The sequence below is a fragment of the Channa argus genome, chromosome 10 (genome assembly GCF_033026475.1).
Source record: "Channa argus isolate prfri chromosome 10, Channa argus male v1.0, whole genome shotgun sequence".
In the NCBI taxonomy this organism is placed as follows: Eukaryota; Metazoa; Chordata; class Actinopteri; order Anabantiformes; family Channidae; genus Channa; species Channa argus.
Window position 1 is genome coordinate 14,811,491 of NC_090206.1, and position 17,817 is coordinate 14,829,307.

A 17,817-nucleotide genomic window follows, 5' to 3' on the forward strand; every position below is an offset into this window, starting at 1 on the left:
TCCCATTATTTCTTTAACCTGGGGTATTTACAGAAAGTTAAATACCAGTTGTCAAGGTCAGGTATGATTTGAAGGAGAAATGGATGGATGGATGGCACCTATAAATGAATTGTAAGACTAAACAATTTGCAGGGACAGAGCACAATAATTTGAGGATGTCCATCCTTGTGCATTACCAGTTGTAGCATACTTGATATCTTGGAGACACATTGCTGATTGTTTACCGCTGCTATTTTGGATCATGTAGCTGCAACACTGCAAAGTGCAAAAGGACTTGCTGAGGTGGAATATGAATTGGAGGGTGTGGTAATTTAATAAACTCACTCTTAGCCAGTCACCTCACTGGCCTTGACAAGGGCTCCACATATGGAAAGTGGTTTCTACAGGAAATTATTTTGTTGCCTGGTTAATGCAGAGTGGCCTAAAGACACAGCACAATGCGCATTTTGATGTGACTTGAGAGTTGGGGATTACAGCTGCTTGATTAGCTGTTGTAATTCATCTTTTCTCACTTATAATCAGTCTGAACCAGTCTCCGTACTAACCTGGTGTCTTGTCCTTATGATTTAGTAAAGGTGCAAAGCTGTATGTACTGCAAAAGCAGTTTGATGTAAATGGGATGGTGTCAATTAATGTGTGTCCTGCCTTATTAAGATAGTTGTATAAAATTGATAAAGTTTAAGAAAAACGTATACAGACCAGGTGTAGACTGTAACTGTAGGAGTCATTCATACTAATTTATAGGTAAATGTAGCCTTATGGCTACTTTACACACATTTTTATAATGTAAATTTTAAGACCTCAGCTGGCTGGGGAGCGATTACTTAAATTAAAACGATTAATTGAATTAAAATGATTAATTAAAACATCATGTTTATATTTTAAACATCATTGCATCACTGCAGTGCATTAGCTCTTTGTATTCATTTTGAAAGTTGCAGCAGATTGTTGTCAAGCCACAAACAGATCCTTCTATGGTGGATCTAACGTCTTTTCTCAGCCTAAAGTTTAGGGCACATTTTCGACCAAACGTCCAACAGCTTGCTTTAGTTCAATAAACCTCCCACCTGTTGTGTCTGCCCTTATACACTCTGCACTGTATCTTTATTTCACCACTATTAAAAATGGAACATGTGTTTTAACTTTTATAATTTAGTGAAAATTGCAACATGTCTTTTTATACCAGATGTGAAATGCATACAGTACATGTTGTTGATAAGGGTTGGAACTGTAATGTTCAGCTTTCAAGTGTGCATTATATTCACCGAATGTAACAGTTTCTAAAACAAACATTGTCTGCATATAACTCCTTTTGCATCATCACTTAATTGTGTGTGAAGTGCTGTATTTGCATCAGAATGTGTGTGGATGTGTAACATTTGTTGTGGTCTTGACTGCCCAAACCCTCAGGGAGTAGCAGTCTGTCAGTGATTTCTTTGTCCCCACTCCAGGTTCACAATTCTGGTCCCTTTGTCCCAAAGCATTCTGGGATCAGAGCCCCATTATATTCCAAACCTGATAATAGACTTAACTTTGTGCTACCACTAAAGTGTGGTTGGCTTAGACACTTGGATACAATTATCCCAAACTAAACACTGAATGAAATCGGTTTCCCTAGACATTTTTGCCGTGTAAGTGAAATCATTACAAAGAAATTCTTTCTAAAAATGTTTTGAAAGATATACAATTTGTCTAATTTAGACTGATGGAGTAACTTTGGTTGAACCTAAAAATAGAAAAAATACATTTACATTTACATTTAGTCACTTAGCAGACGCTTTTGTCCAAAGCGACTTACAAGTGAGGTAGAAGGCAAGTAAAAATCCCTACATTGTAGGGATCAGGGATAAAAGCATCTCTGATGCATCTTGACATTCAGCTCCTGTATATGCTCAATGTCGGCAATGTGCACAAGGCATACATTTAAAAAAATTATTCCTATTCATTTATTCCTATTAATTTTTTTATCAGTTATTTCAGCACTAATAGCTAGTGATTTATTATGTATTTCTTTTAGAATTATGGGGAAATTTGAAGATTTCCAAAAAGCATAATAGTATTAAAATCGTAGATGATCTAATATACAAAATTATGGCAGATTATTTTTGCAAAAAGAAAGCAACAAAGCCAGGATCATTTCTCAGCAAAGTGTGTTTCTGCGTGTGTGTGTTGGAAAACAGCTCAGCCTGGATAGGTTTAACTGGGCTCATCAGGGTAACTAAAATACCCTGATGTAAGAGGTGCATATTTAGAGGTCTGCCTTAAATAGCATTTTTTTTTACCTAATATTTTTTGTATATGACTATGAGGTAGGTGTGAGTATGTGAAAAAGAGAGATTGAGATGTTTTAATAGTCATTGTCAAATGTGTGTATTGAATCATACACACATTAAAATGCATCGACCCAGTAAAAACTATTCACGAAACCGAGTTGTAGAGCCAAATATCTTGGTATTTATTAATGTGTGTTACACCATTAAACACAGTTCTTGCCCTACTTGCCCTTTATCTTATGTGGCTTTTCCCCCCATCTTTTGTTTGCTGGTGTTGCAAAGTAATAATGACAATATTGATTGTGATTATGTCACAACATCATTGCAGCTAGAATATGTTATTCATTGCAAATTATTTTGAAATAAGTACATTTAGAACCAGCAGAGAGACTGACATGGAGGACAAGAACAGTAGTAAGATGTATGGAAAGAGTGATTGAAAAAGGTGGTACCACTGGATTTAGAAAGGTTTTTGAGGGAATGAAGGTGTTTATAGAGGAACAGAGGTACAGTCAAAATGGAAATAATGGAAAAATACGCAGTACTATAACCAGAAAGAGTGGTATTGCAAGAAATGCAGTTATTGCTTATGTGGGTTTTTGCAAGTTAAGCATTTAGATGGTTTCCCTGTTGGAGCATACAAAATAATAAGGATGGGTAAGTTGTCAAAATGGTTTTGTGACTTATTGGTATGGTTGGAATTGTTCTCTCAAGAAAGGTTATTTGTTCAAATAAGTTTATGGAGTAAAAGAGCAAACCAAAATGTACAAATTTGCAAAATGCAATGTTATTCTTTTTCTTTATACTTTAAACAGACTTATGGCTGCAGCAATCCTATAATGACGTGGTAATAGCTGTTTTCATGCCAAACACCATAATATTTGAATCACTCTGAAACTTTAACTCAGTCTCTCCTGTTACCTACATCTCGAAAAGCAGGATGACACATTCTGTCAACAAGTTGTCTCTCAACCACAGGGTAGAAAGCAAAATGCATACAGATATGCTGTACTCTACAAACCAAATTTACACCTCTTCGTGTCCTACATTGTAATTTCCTCTCAATTCACTGCAATAATCTGCAAGTCCAATCTTCTTCTAATAAATGGTGATATTGAGGAAATACACAGAACGAAAATTGGCTTGGTCTCTAAGGAGACCTTGTAAATATATGGAATCTATTAAGATTTTGTGAGTTGCTGCTGAGCTGAAATAAAAGGTCCCCTTCGGTGCTGATGCCCTCAGGTCACTCAGGTTCCCAGAAGACGTATGACTCTGGCTATTAAACTATAACTACTTTCTTGCAGACATCTTACATTTACAGTACCTCTGTGTACAGAGGTTTGGTTGACATGCACACTTCAGTGTTCACAAGGTTGAACACACCCCCAAACTATGTCACCTGTTTATGTAGGATGTTTGTCTGAAGTAAAAATGAAACAAAAGAGAGGCTGCAGTGAATTATAGATATTTGTGTTCTTACTTATCAGACAGGGTATCAAACAAAAAGCCCTCACATTCCTAAAAGTAAACAAAACAAGTTTGCACAGGCATTACTTTAGAAAATGACCAAAAGTAACTTTTAAAGTATTCATGATCTCAAATGATGTTCTGTATCTGTCAATCTGCATCCTGCATTTGCTTTTTTGACCTCTATTGTTGTATAAAAGGAGATGGTTCAAAATTGAGAACTCTGAACATGAGCTAGTTCATTTTAATCTGTGTCAGCTTAATTTGTGAAGTGAAAACAGGACTTTCCCACAGCAGACAGATGATCATTTCCCAGGTGAACTAACGTAAGTGGCTGTGTTTATCATATGATGACGAGCATCCCCTTACTTTAAGGAACTACTTCTTATAAATCAAACCACAATCTTTTTATGAAACGTAACCAAGGAGTTTTCATGTCTAATCCTAGCCCAGGCATCATGTTTCTGTAATCATAAGCGTGTTTGGTTGATTTCTTGACGATGGAGGTCTGCCACAATCTGGGTAATCTTTCAAGAGACTCTCCTGGGGATTGTGTCAGAGGAACAAATGACACAAATGGTTTTAACTTACACCCAATTGCTTTCGAGGCAGTTGCAGAAAATGGACGTCATCAACGCACCCGCTCATTTATGGCAAATTCACCGAATTATTACCTCCTCTATTCACAAATGAGCTCAGATGGACATAATCCGGACTTTGCACTAGGGAGATGGCTGGGTAATCAGGGGCCAATCAGGGTCAGGGCCAACAGACTTGGATATTTGCATTCACACATACACCAACTCCAGAAAAAGTCTGGATAATGTCTGAATTCCAGTGCATGTCTGAAAGGGGCAACATAAATGTTGAACTGACTACTGTAAAGTGGAATCTAATGAAGACTACAAATAGCACCCCAGTTTAGCATCAGAAAGATCAATGTTATTTTTCATTCAAAAAAAAGTTTAGTAATGTTATTCTGTAGTAGTCATGCTACTGTATATTTTTATTTAGCTATGTTCAGTCGTAGTTGACAAAAGTTCTCACTTTCAGAACATTGATATACTGGTGTGTGTTCTTGGCCTACATTAATGTAAAACAAAATATGTATTTGATTAAAAAAAAGATAATTTGAGAATTTGAGGCTTTTAAAAATATATTTTAACATTTGACTTTCTTTCATCTTTGCTCTGACCTCTCTAGAGGATTTCCTATCATTCTCTTTTAAATAAAAGGACAAGGGTGGAGAGTGGATAGACAAACAAGATTGTGCTAAACAAATGACAAGTCTTCCAGCTTCCCCACTTGTACCCCCTCCCTCTCTCATCCTCTGGTAGAGTTTGTTTGATGAGACGTCTTGCTGTGTTTGGTAAATTGTGTCTACTTGCCAGCTTCTCATATTAGCTTCATTAGCAAGATGATAAAAAAATCACAGATTTATCCCGTCATCCCTAGTGTATGCTGCATGCGGGGGGTTTGTGAATTGAAATTGGCACAGTTCTTTATTTTAATAATTATTTAATTTCTTCTGAACATCATTTTATGAGACTAGCAGCAACGGAAAATGAGCTTTCAGTTCCTAGTGACTTTATTAGTTTAAATATGTTTATTGAACCTCTGTTCACATTTTATGACAATAAAATGAGAGAGAGACACAGCAGAGATGTTGGCAGGAAGAGGCTCTTTAGATTTGTGTAAATATGTGAATGCAAATTTTATCGTACATGCACAAATGGACAGATCTATGACTTTCTGGTTCCTTTTTCTAATATTGACATTGTGTCTTTGAAGAACTACCATCAGAGAAGTTGCCTATGTATGCAAACATGCTTAGAAACTGGAAGATATGATGCTGAAATATCAAAAATGTGTGTTTCTGGGCGTGAATATGTTTGTGTCCGCAGCAAAGTGATAGATCCGTCAATCCAACTTGCACCTCAGGATGGGAAGCCTGGATGGACAGATGCATAAATTAAGAGGATAAGGGTTGATGTCTTAGTCAGAGTCTGAGTGGCTCATAAGGCGAAGTGTAAAGGATTCTGCTGTGCTGAGCAGCTTCTTATCATTCCTCTGTTTTTGACCTCAGGCTCAGTCCTGCCATAACTCTGCTCATTACGGCCTTAATGGGCCAATCAACACCATGCTGGGCCAAAGGCACACTACTCCTCACAGCTTTACTGAGGAGCCTGCTCCCCTCTGCGGATGTAATCCTCTCGCCTTTTTTGTCAACCATTTCTCCCTTTGATCTTTCTTTTCTGTTTCACTTATTCCCTTTGCTTCCTTCTTGTTTTCATTTCCACTGACTTGTCCATTGCATTTTTAAATGAGGGAGTGATTGTACTATCATTCGTGAGGTTGACCCATCAATGTGTGCCAACTATTAGTGAAATTAGTTTTGTTTTGCTCATTTGCATTTTGCCAAACAATGTGTGTCATTTTAATTGTATCATTTAAAGAAAATCATGAATTTCTAGGTTTTATAAAACTTATTTAAAAATCTGGATTGTTGGAAAAAAAAATATTGAAACAGCCTAACTACCCTGAACACTGGATTATAAATTATAATGAATTCAATAATTAGGGGTGTTCCGACACCTTCAATTTTTGTACATTTTATTGTATTGTAATTTCATTTTATATTGATAAAATATCCTTTTTACATTACTCTAAACTCAGTAACCCATATTGACCAAGTCATTATTATTGTAATAATATATGTTATTATTTAATAGCCTGAAGGGTTATCCATCTCTGCAGAGTATGTTTGCACAAATAATAGCTATATAGCATCCCTAAACAAGGCCCTTCTTGCTCAGTTTTATTTATTTAAATATATATATATATATATATATATATATATATATATATATATATATATATATATATATATATATATATATATATATATATATATATATATAGTTTAAGTAATGAGACATTATAAACACAGTATGCTATTCTAAATGCGTATTTCCACTGTGGTTAGAGTGGTGAGAGTAGTACCTCCAAGGTCATTAAGAGTGTGGTTTGATTATGTATGTGTGTGAGAAAGTGTTGTGTGCCTCTGTCTCATTTTATTTTGGGACAAATAGGGCTAAATGTGTCTAGAAGGTTAGATAGAGAGGATCAATAATGGTGATGAGAGTCGGGCCAAAAAACACATCATTCTAATCATCCTGGATGTTAAGACCACACCAACTTACAGTCTTGCCATAGTGTGTGTGTGTGTGTGTGTGTGTGTGTGTGTGTGTGTGTGTGTGTGTGTGTGTGTATGTGTGTGTGTGTGTGCGCGTGCGTCTTTTTTCCCTTATTCATCAAAACTTTCAGCTTAACAACATAGCCTGTACCTCCATTATTTATTATTCATTCCTAAGGCAAGTTTAGAGGATGTATCGTATTGTACAAACTTGGGGCATCTTCACACAAATTGGGATTGATAGTGTGTGGCACTGTGTCTGAAACTCAGGTAAACTCAGGTATGCTCATTATAAGTTTACTGCCGCCTGGTGCCAACAAAGGAAGGATAAGCATTAGAAAGGTCTAAAGCATTAGAAAGGTCTAAAACTATTAAAGCTACTTTCTGGATTAGAATCTGCTGCCAGTATGGAATTTGTTCCAAGTCAGAATTTGCAGGAAAGACATAGACCAAGCCAAAATACTTCTGAAGGTAAAAAAATAAATAATGCTTGAACTCAGTTATGGTTATACGTGACAAAAAAAGATTCTCCCACTACCTTCATCAGTAAGGAACTGTGTTAGGCACATGCTGTTCCTAAATATGAAGAAGCATGTATTTTATTTCAAATGTTTGTGGTTTACTCTGAACATATTGTACTGCAGCTGTAGCTTTGTATTCAAAATTCATCACACAAATTGTCTTTTTTTTGCTTCTTATGTTCCTCCAGGATCCCTGCAGGGGGAATACCAAAGGAGATTGTACAAGGAGCTGCTGGCTAATTACAATCGACTGGAGAGACCAGTGGTTAATGACTCAGCCGCCATCCTGGTGGAGCTGGGTCTCACACTGCTGCAGATCATAGATGTGGTGAGGAAATCATTCATTTGTATGCACGTCTGTGTGTGTCTGTCATGGCATTTAGTTTAAGTAATGTGGAAAGTGGCAAGAGTAAAATTTGTGTTTGGGCAAACTGTGTCAGTATAATAAAACATATTACTCAGGTGACTCCTGCATAATTTACATTTTAGGTATTTAGTATTTGATTCTAAAAGGGGGCGGCTGTAGCTCAGTTGATCATCCACGGACCACAGGGTCAGTGGCTCACTCCCCGGTCACGGCTATATGTCGAAGTGTCTCTGGGCAAGACACTGAACCCCTAACAGCCCATTACCATCCCCAGCTGTACAGTGCCGGTTTAAGCCCGGTAGAAATTGGGGAGGGTAGCGTCAGGAAGGACATAAAAACTGTGCCAAATCAACATGCGGACAATGATCCACTGTGGCGACCCTGAACTCACAGGATAAGCCAAAAGGACAAAAAATTTTTTTCAAGTATTTGATTCTAAAAAACAACACTATAGCATCTGGAAAAGTAGGTTTAATTCTCACACCACTACACAAAATTAATTCTTGCAAGGAGGGTTGAGGTCAACAATTGATAGTTAGCTAGATGTCCAAAAGAACATTTTGATTAATGATCTATGGTAGAGAAAAGCAGACTGAAATGTGTATTGTTTAAAAAAGAAAAAAACAATATTCAAACTGCAAACAGAAAAGTAATATGTGCAAAGCAGTTTTATTTAGCAACACAGATGCTTTTAGCTCTAATAGTGTGTTTTATGTAGCTGTGTTTTATCTGATGTTGAGGTGTGGGTATCTGTGGAAGAAGTGACCCATTCAGCAGCAGGTCCGTGCTTATGAATCTGTGTGAAATGTAATGTTCTTCTGCTGTTTGACTTCTGTTACATAAAGATTCCCTGAACTGGGACACTAACGACCCCCTCTGTAGATGCACGTGCACACACACTGATAAATATCTCACATTGTTCTTCACTGTTATTGCCTTGTCTGCAACCTTATCCTAATTGACGGAGACAATTAGGGTTGTTTTGCTCCCAAGAGCAAAAGGAATCATTGACTCATTAACCACCTGGGAGGACCAAAAAGCCACGAGACACTTCCCAGACTGTTTTTGTGGCTCTATGTGTCTCTCAGCTGATGCGCATGAGACTTTTATACGAGTAACTGTCATTTGTAAGAAACATTTATGTGTATGTGAATGTGTTGTGTGGTGTCTCAGCTTGTCTGAAAATTGGAAATGTATACATTTCTTACCTAAAAAACAGGTACCATCAGTTAAACAGTTTCAAACAGTCTGGTTTGTTCGTCTTTGGATTTACAACATATTTTTAGAAATCTCTTTTCTACTATATCAAATAGTGCCTCTTTATCTTCTCTTACACAAAAGAAAAAATTTATTTTCCTCTTTTCTGTTTCTGTTCCCAGGATGAGAAGAACCAAGTGCTGATTACCAATGCCTGGCTGCAGCTGGTGAGTCAAAGTTTTAGAAGGGCACATTATCATCAATTTGATGTGCTTCAGTTATTTTTATGATTTTTATTACACCCAGTTGTGTCTTTTAAAGCCATAGTGACAGTGAATTTCTCAAAGCACTTACTACATTGACTAGTGTCAGTGTAGTAATTGCTTTTTGATGACCTTAAATTTTAAATGTGCACATTCAGAGATGCAAGTTATTTGTACTTGTATTTTTAGTATATCTGGTTAGACTTAGGATCATCTTTTTACACTCTCTCTCTTCTCTTTTTTAATAAAAGCCCTAATTTTACAGCTCAACAAAATAAGTTGACTCATATTATAAGGTCAGGTAGCTTGAAAAAAAAAAAACAGACTACCTGTGAAGAAGAAGACAGAGGGACCATCTCTAGCTCAGTATTCAATAGTATTCATTGAAAAAAACGCTCACAGTTCAAGAATGTGTGCAGATATTTCAACCACTGCACTTTCAGAGTAAAGAGTTCAAAAGGCTCAAAATTGTAATTCATTATGCCATTGTAAGATCATGTTTTCAGGAATACCTTTCTCTTTTCATCCTTGATAATTCAGCATTTACCTTAATTTTGAAAACATTAATACTGCAAGAGTAACTTTACCGCCTTTTTATTGATGCCAGGCTGCAGTCCTTATTCCTGTTCAATGTTCCATTCTCTTATAAAAGTTCAATTAGATTAGTTCAGCTAGCCACTAGGCATTACAGATTGTGCAGTATGTGAATTATTTAACCCATTGCAAAAGTTTTTACAAGTTTTACCAAATCTCAAGAAAAGGTTTCCCTCTCTCTCTCAGTACTGGACAGATATCTACCTGAGCTGGAATCAAGAAAACTATCCAGGTGTCCAGAACCTGAGATTCCCTTCAGACCAGATCTGGACGCCTGACATTCTCCTTTATAACAGGTCAGACCTGCCCGCTGCTACTCATTAGAACCATGTTTAAATGAGAGTTTGTGACCTTAGTCTTTTTTTAAATGTTGTAGTCTGTTAAATGTTTAGTCTGTTATAATCTGACAGTTTCAGAAGATAAACTTTCCTTTCATATACGGCATGTTTTCTTACTATTATTTAAAAACTGAATGAAATACCCTTTTACTCTTTCTGATGCTATCACATTAAATTCTGTAATCTCCATACACCCCAGCCACTACGATAAACCATCACACTTAAACACACGCTGAGTGAAACAGGCAACAGTAAAGGTTTTAAAATCTTTGATAGCAACTGCATTCATTTACAGTTACTTCCTTCTTGATGGAAATGGGAAAAACTGTGGTTAGATCACACAAGCTTTAAATGCTTCTTTATGAAGACATTTAACAACTCATGTTACCTTACTAAATATTCGAGAAGTCATTTTACAAAAAGCATCAGCAGTGATTGAACTCACTGTCAAATTGACAGACAAATTGACAAAAACTTTAAATGTGTAGAAGTGACTGACAGCCTGTCTCCATAGTAATCTGACTTGGCCTTGTTACTGTATGTTATAATTGTTTGTTTTTCAAACAGTAAGGAAAAGTCAGATTCCTCATTTGATAAATGAATTGTATTACAACTGGGTTTTCAGGTCAAACATGTGCTGTTTGGTTTCTACCCTTCTTCACAGTTCTGTCAGGCTTTTCCAAGTCAATTAGAAATGTAGGCCAGCTGTTTATTTGCCTTAACAACTATTTGCATTGCTTTTGCATGCTTGAGTGTGTGATGGATTGGGTCTGAGAGTGAGGGAAAAGAAAAAATGTGTACAGATTGTAAAGCATGCAGTTTTGATGGTTTTAAAGACAAAGTGATGTTAAGAGAGACAGACAGTTATGTAATTTATCTTGTCTGATGTGATTGAGTAGATGGAAAAAAAGGAGCCCCAGATGTTTCCCAGTATGCCTTTATTCCCAGCACACACACACACATACACAAACATACACACTGCAGGAAACACAAGGACAAAACAAAAGGTTTGGCGTATTAACCCAAATTTTAAATGCTCAGCTTTTAGTCCTGCTAGGATTACCCATTCTAATCTCCATGCTCTCCCCCCTCTCTTTCCCCATTTCTGCCTTTTAGCCTCTGCTTTCACTCCTCCCTATCTCCCCCCAACATCCATCCCACCTTAGCGTCTCTCTTTTCATCTCATTCTATTTGTGTCTCTCTCCCTCTCTTTCATACCTCACTGCCTCACCATTATTCACTCTATTTAATCAACTCTTTCTCTCCATATTTTATTGTTCCCAGCCTTCACCAACTCCTCTTTATAAATCATCCCATCTACCTGTCTCTGTCTGTCAAGGTGTCAGCATATTACTCTCCCCCTCTTCTTACAGTCTAGCTGTTTATGTTGACGGTTGTTTTTTCATTGCGTTCTCTTATGCTTTGTGTGTCTCTGCTACCTGCTAAAAATCTGTTAATACAATAACTCGGTTCTCTTAATAAATATGTTAATAGCACCAAATGTGAAAAAACAGCTGACATTGATGGGAATCTCATTTGTTTTGCAGGTATGTGCTTATAAACCAATGTACTGAATAGGCTTGAACTCAATGTAGGCGCTGAAGTCAAGGGACCACAGTTTATGTCAGTTTTTAAGATTTTGAGCTATTTCAATAGATGAAAAGTGAAAAGACTGATTTGCTGTGGCGGTGCTTAATCAAAAGTTACGGTTATAAGCAAAATTATAAAGATTTACTGCGGAGATCATGAATATGGAGATATTTTTGTCTGGACTAAAGTAGTGGAACTGATCAGTAGATCAAAATGGCACAACACTAAAAAGTTGGTGTGTTGGCAACACATCATCTAGTGCTATTGAATTGACATAGCTGGAAACAAAAATTAATAGAAACCTGTTGAGAATGGTCATACATTTAAACTTCTGTTGATTGAAAATAAATGTAGACATTTGCTTGCCTCATTGAAGTTGACAGAGCTACAGTGATGCAATGCTGAAGAATATTCATTCTACAACTGAGCGAAGGAGTTTACATATCTCCCGAGGAGAATGGAAAATGTATAGTTATTAGCAATAATATGGATCATTGCTGGAAACACACACACACACGCGCACACACACCTCTGAGCTCTCATCTCACTAAAACACTAAATATCTATACAATTGAACAAATGCATACACAGCATACAAATAAATGCAGGTAGGCATACTAGACACATAAAATGTGATCTCAGTGTGAAATATCTCATATCTCTCTCATATTGCTTTTCATATTTTCACATTATTGTGGTCACACTTACTCACATTATGAGTCACATTATGAGTCATCGATTTATCTTGTCCAGACCGTTTAACATTTAGTTATTCATCACTTTGTGGTTTTTATTCTGCGACTGACAGCTGACATTGTCCAGTTAAAATCCGAGTAACATTTACTGACAGTTACTAAAGCTTTAATATTTTTTGAAGTCAACTCTTGAAAACTACTGAAAAATCTTTTATAGACACTGATATTTTGACATTAGTTTTGTGTATGTGTCAGGCAGACATGACTTGGTGCATCATCATGTTTGTATAAAGAATGCCCAGATCTAAGCAGTTCATTCAAGCAGTTCACTCTGTCATTAGAGAGAAATGTTAATGGTCTCCCTTGATTTGGGATCGATGAGGAACATGAAGGACATTCAACTTAGGTAAACCACACACTGAATCCTAATTTCACCAGCAGGGAAGGTGTTCGGCACAGACAAAGCTTTGAGTCTGAGGCCACATGATAAAATCTGACCTAATGGAATAAATGTTTATTTCTGAAATTCTCTGTTGCTCTTTTGTTTAGATTCATGGATGGTTGAATAAGTAGGCAAATTAATGACTTGACAACTTTTCTTACACTTAAATGAGTGATCGCTTTAAAAATAATAAAAAATGAATCCAGTGTTTAAAGCTGATGTGCACGTTTTTAAAATGCATGGTTTCTAAAGACCTTAAAATATGTTACAGTAGAAAGCAATTTTTTTTTGTGAATGTTAAATTGAGGCCATCTCTTTTATAATGATTTTTGTAAAACCAGCTGAATGAGCTCTAAATAGAAGCAAACTAGTATGCAGATGATTAGCAAAGCTTGCATTATTTGTGTCTGTATATAAATATATACTAGATAAACTTAGTGTGGTTTGAGGGTATCGGTGTCAGTTCCGTCCTATGAATGTCATTGTTACTTGAGAAGGTGAACATCTAGGTGCTGAGTCAATGGAGCACTTGATTTCTGCTTATCAACAACAGTGATGCTTTTGTGATACAGGAGAATTGATATTTGTACTCAGTAACACATTATTTGTTTAAGTTGGTAACAACTAGAATAGAAAATACATATTTAGGCTACACACAAAACAATTATTTCCCCAACACAATAATCCCAAGCTTTCTGTTCCTCATTCTTTTTTTACTAGACAATTTCAAGACAGTATATGTGTATTAACTTTCTGCCCATGCCCTAGCAATAAATGTATGTTGTTATACAGTATATTGCAAATATAGGCTACTGTGCTTCTGGCCTGTAGCGTCTTTTCCAGCTAATTAATCTGGGTCTTGATGTTATGAAACAGTTAGCTTTTCCTCTTTTCTTAGTTGAATAAAATTGACAAAAATCTAAAATATTTCATTAGCAAATGTAAAAGAAGTCATTAGAAGAAAACAGATGGAAGAAGCATAGACGAAGAAAGTACTCTGGTTGCAGGTTTAGTCTTTAGTCAGGTTTGATAATGTATTTAAAATTGAATTGTAAAGTTAAATTGCATATTCTTGCTTAGTCTGGCTTAAGGCTCATTCAATTGGCCTTTAATAGCACGTGATAATTCCAGTCTGCATGGCTCTCTTCCTGCCCCAGGTACACACTGTGACTTCCATTTTATCATCTGTGTGTGGCTGTGCAATGGCAGCAGCAGGTGTTGAGTGAGTGAGAAGAAAGCTTGGTGACTCATCTCCCATGGTGCAGGAACCTGTCACTGCCACCATTGTAGCTGTTGGTCAGAATCGGAATCCACTTTGCCTTCTGTGTCCACAGCACTGTGTCTGTGTATGTGTGTGTAGATGTTGTACAACCACAATTACTTTCCATTCTCCCAGGGCTATCGCTTGTCCAGTTTTATGTATTATACTATGTTGTTTGATAATTGAAATGTGTACGTTGCAATAAGGTCACTATTACACTGTTACACTACACCATTAATATTATGATGAGTGGAAGCACTGATTGTAGGAAAGCACACACCTTTAGTTAAAGTAAAGGCAAAGCTTGGGTAATTTATTGCCAGCTCCACCTAGGCCAACCCACACATCCCTCCCCAGCACCTGGAGCCACAGCTGATAGCAGTACACACAGAGGAGAAATAAATTACATCACTTAACCTTTTTTTAACTTAGAAAAAGGTAAATCACTCAAAGGCTGGGACAAATGAAATGGGTTCATCTACAAATTGTGTTAGGATGCAGGCCGTTTTCATTTGTCAGGGCTGAATGAGCCTCCGGGATGTTTTAAGACACACTGACATTATCTCTGCCTCAAGGAAATGTATTATGTGTTTGTACTGATTTGTGCGTGCATGTATAGGTGTATTGTGTGGGCATATATACTGTAAGTTTCTATGTAGAATTCAGTCTGTGGGTTTGATGTTACTGTTGCAGTGGTTTGCTTGGTCTACAACTACATCTGTGACAAAAATGAATGGCGCTGTTTGCAATTTCCTGGTTTTCTGTAATAGGTCATGAAATGAGATCTGGTTTTCAACAAAATGCTGAATACCAACAAACACAATATTTCTATACTGAGAAAAAGTCACACTCTATAATATCTTTGTTGAACAAACCCATTAAACATACAAACTAATAGTAGAAAAAGAAATGGCAAACTCTAGGCTTCTGATGTCAAAAAAATTCAGCAGGAATAAGGTGTTGGAAAAACTTGAGTCCAATCATCAAAATGAGAGTGGAGGTGGGTTTTTGACGTACCATGACTTATAAAACCAATCGAATTGTGTCAGTGTGCTATTAACAAGCAGCAGCTGATGTGAGCCATGCCTCGCATATAAGACATCTTAAAAGACCTATGAATAAAGATTGTTTATTTGCATGTAGTTGGAACGGGTTACAGAGCAATGTCACAGACTTTAGATTTTCATGAGTCCACAGTTAGACATATTGTCTATACTGTAAATGAGACAATTTTATACTGTGGCCACTCTCCATAGTAGTGGGCATCCAGCCAAGATCTCTCTGAAGGCACAATATCTTGTGGACAGATGAAACATTACTTATGACATAAAAAGAGAACTATGTATGTGCTATGTACCATGACACACAGGTATTAAGGAGCAAATTTACACAAACAGTGTAAATTAAACAATCCTGGAGACAGTGAATGGACTCTTTTGTCCAAGCCAGAACAAGATGTTACCGGAACAAGATAAATGTTATATTCCAACATTTACAAAAGATTTGCAGGCCCCTTAACTAAACAAAGATCCAAAGACAGGCACTAATGAGTTTGGCAAGTCACATACTGATAAATTTACACAGAGATTTTCCATGTTTCAAATGATTAAAATCACCCTCAACATAGATCGTTGTGTCCGGTACAATCCCCTGAAGCCGTTGCACTGTACTGGTTAAGGTTTGAGTAGTTGTATCAGCATTAGCCTTTGGTATCAAGAGTTACACATTATTGTAATAATTGCAGTGGAAGATAAAAAAGGGCATAAAGACACAGAAAGGATTTCAATGTCTGGGCTGGATAGTGACTCTCTAACAACCATATTGTATTGCACCACTGTTTCTGTACAGATACTGTATATAACTCCACCAAGTGACTTATCAGTCACTGCAGGATCTCTGTCCAGACAGGGGGAACACCAAAGCCATCGATCTTCAGATTGGACTGTAAATCTTCTCCCGAAGCCATGTTTCCACCAAGGAAAAGAATACAAGCACTGCTATACTCTGCCAGAAACTTGACACTAGCCTTATGCTCATCAATTTTGCGGAGTAAGAGGACATTGGTAAGAATGAATGAAGGAACCATCTGATATCCCTCTATCTTGAACCTCTGGTGCACATATGTCTCCCTTTTTTGTTAACCATTGCTTGAATGCCCAGCTCCAGTTCACAGCAGGAGGGTGTAGCAGCTGTCTAATCTCCATGAGAAAAACTGAAGTATCAACAGTGCCCACACCAGTACAGAAAAGCAGGAAATCACGGCTGTACTGGAGATGTTTAGGATAAGTAAGATAAGCTGTGGTTGTAAAGTCAAGTCACTGTTTTAATGATTTAAATAGCAAGTCAGGCTTTTATCAGTTCCAGGCTTAATTCTTGCAATGCATTATACTTTGGTGTCAGTCAGTCGTATCTCCCTCATCTTCAGATGGCTCAGAACACTACAAATAACTTTCAAATAACAATTAAACACGTTTATCTATTAGAAGTAATAGGATAATAATCCTATTAAACAAATTTGTAATATTTATGTTGATAATAAGTTGGCTTCTATTCTTCTCTTCACATGCCCTAATATTCTCTCTATGGTCTCAACAAGAAAGAAAAAATAGAGATAAAATTTTAAAACAACAAATTTTTGGCCCCATATTGCACAAGGCCACTAAACAAGAAACACTAACTATATTCTTTAAAAGTTCAGCCTTTGCTTTTGGCACTTTATTTAGAGTTCACACTCTCACCCACACAAGTGGAGTTTCTCTTTAATACTTATTTAGAGTTCAGCTGGAGTGCCAGAGCTGAAGTGAATTCAAGATTAGAAGTGTAGGCATATAAATCCCCAAAGGAATTGTTTGTTACTCTTAGAATATTCAGAGCCTTCATTTTTTGATTAATTCATTAATTAATTCAATTTTGCTGATGTATGAGATTCCAGTAAGGGAAACTGACTCTACCCGACATTATATTTGTATATTGTAATGGAGGCTCCCGTCAAGGGCAGACAACAGCACTTGCCTAACACCAGTAATTGCTGCCCACTGACTCATCAGAAGTGATGGTAGATATACTCCACTAAAATGAGTCATAGCCAAACTCTGGTCACTTTTCAGAATCGAATTATATAATGTTTTGTATTAATAATCCCAAGACCTTATTGATTCAGAATATGAAATTCACAAGCTACCCAAAAGTACAATAAGTAATTAAAATTATAATTATTACATTCCCATTAATAATCACCAATTCCCTACAAAATATATCCAGGTGCTCAGTGTGCCACACCTATCCTGACCCTGAAATATGACTTCATATTGTGGCATATACAGTGCATTCGGAAAGTTTTGAGACCTGCTTCACTTTTTTCTAAAATATTGTTTTCATTTCGTAAACACATTGTTTACGTTTTTTGTTGTTTAAATTGCTAAATGTAAATAACTGTAGTATTATGCTGCAGCATATCAAAATTAAATGACACTGTAAAGAAAACTGTATTATTTAATTATAATCATAACGTTTGGAAATTGCAAATTTCTACGTTTTTGGTGGATCGTGCAGACACGTTTAAACTTTTTTATGAGCGAACTTGTTGCCTGATATTCTAATGTATTTTCAA

The 17,817-nt window shown here is 36.6% G+C and overlaps 1 protein-coding gene across 1 annotated transcript in view; it reads left to right on the forward strand.

Annotated features, from left to right (window-relative positions):
- LOC137134392 (neuronal acetylcholine receptor subunit alpha-7-like) overlaps positions 1-17,817 on the forward strand; it is a 30,789-nt gene that overhangs the window by 2,625 nt on the left and 10,347 nt on the right. Inside the window, exons 2-4 of the mRNA XM_067519168.1 lie at positions 7,649-7,788; positions 9,207-9,251; positions 10,068-10,177. Coding sequence (XP_067375269.1) covers positions 7,649-7,788; positions 9,207-9,251; positions 10,068-10,177 — 295 coding nt within the window. The remainder of the gene's footprint in view (positions 1-7,648; positions 7,789-9,206; positions 9,252-10,067; positions 10,178-17,817) is intronic.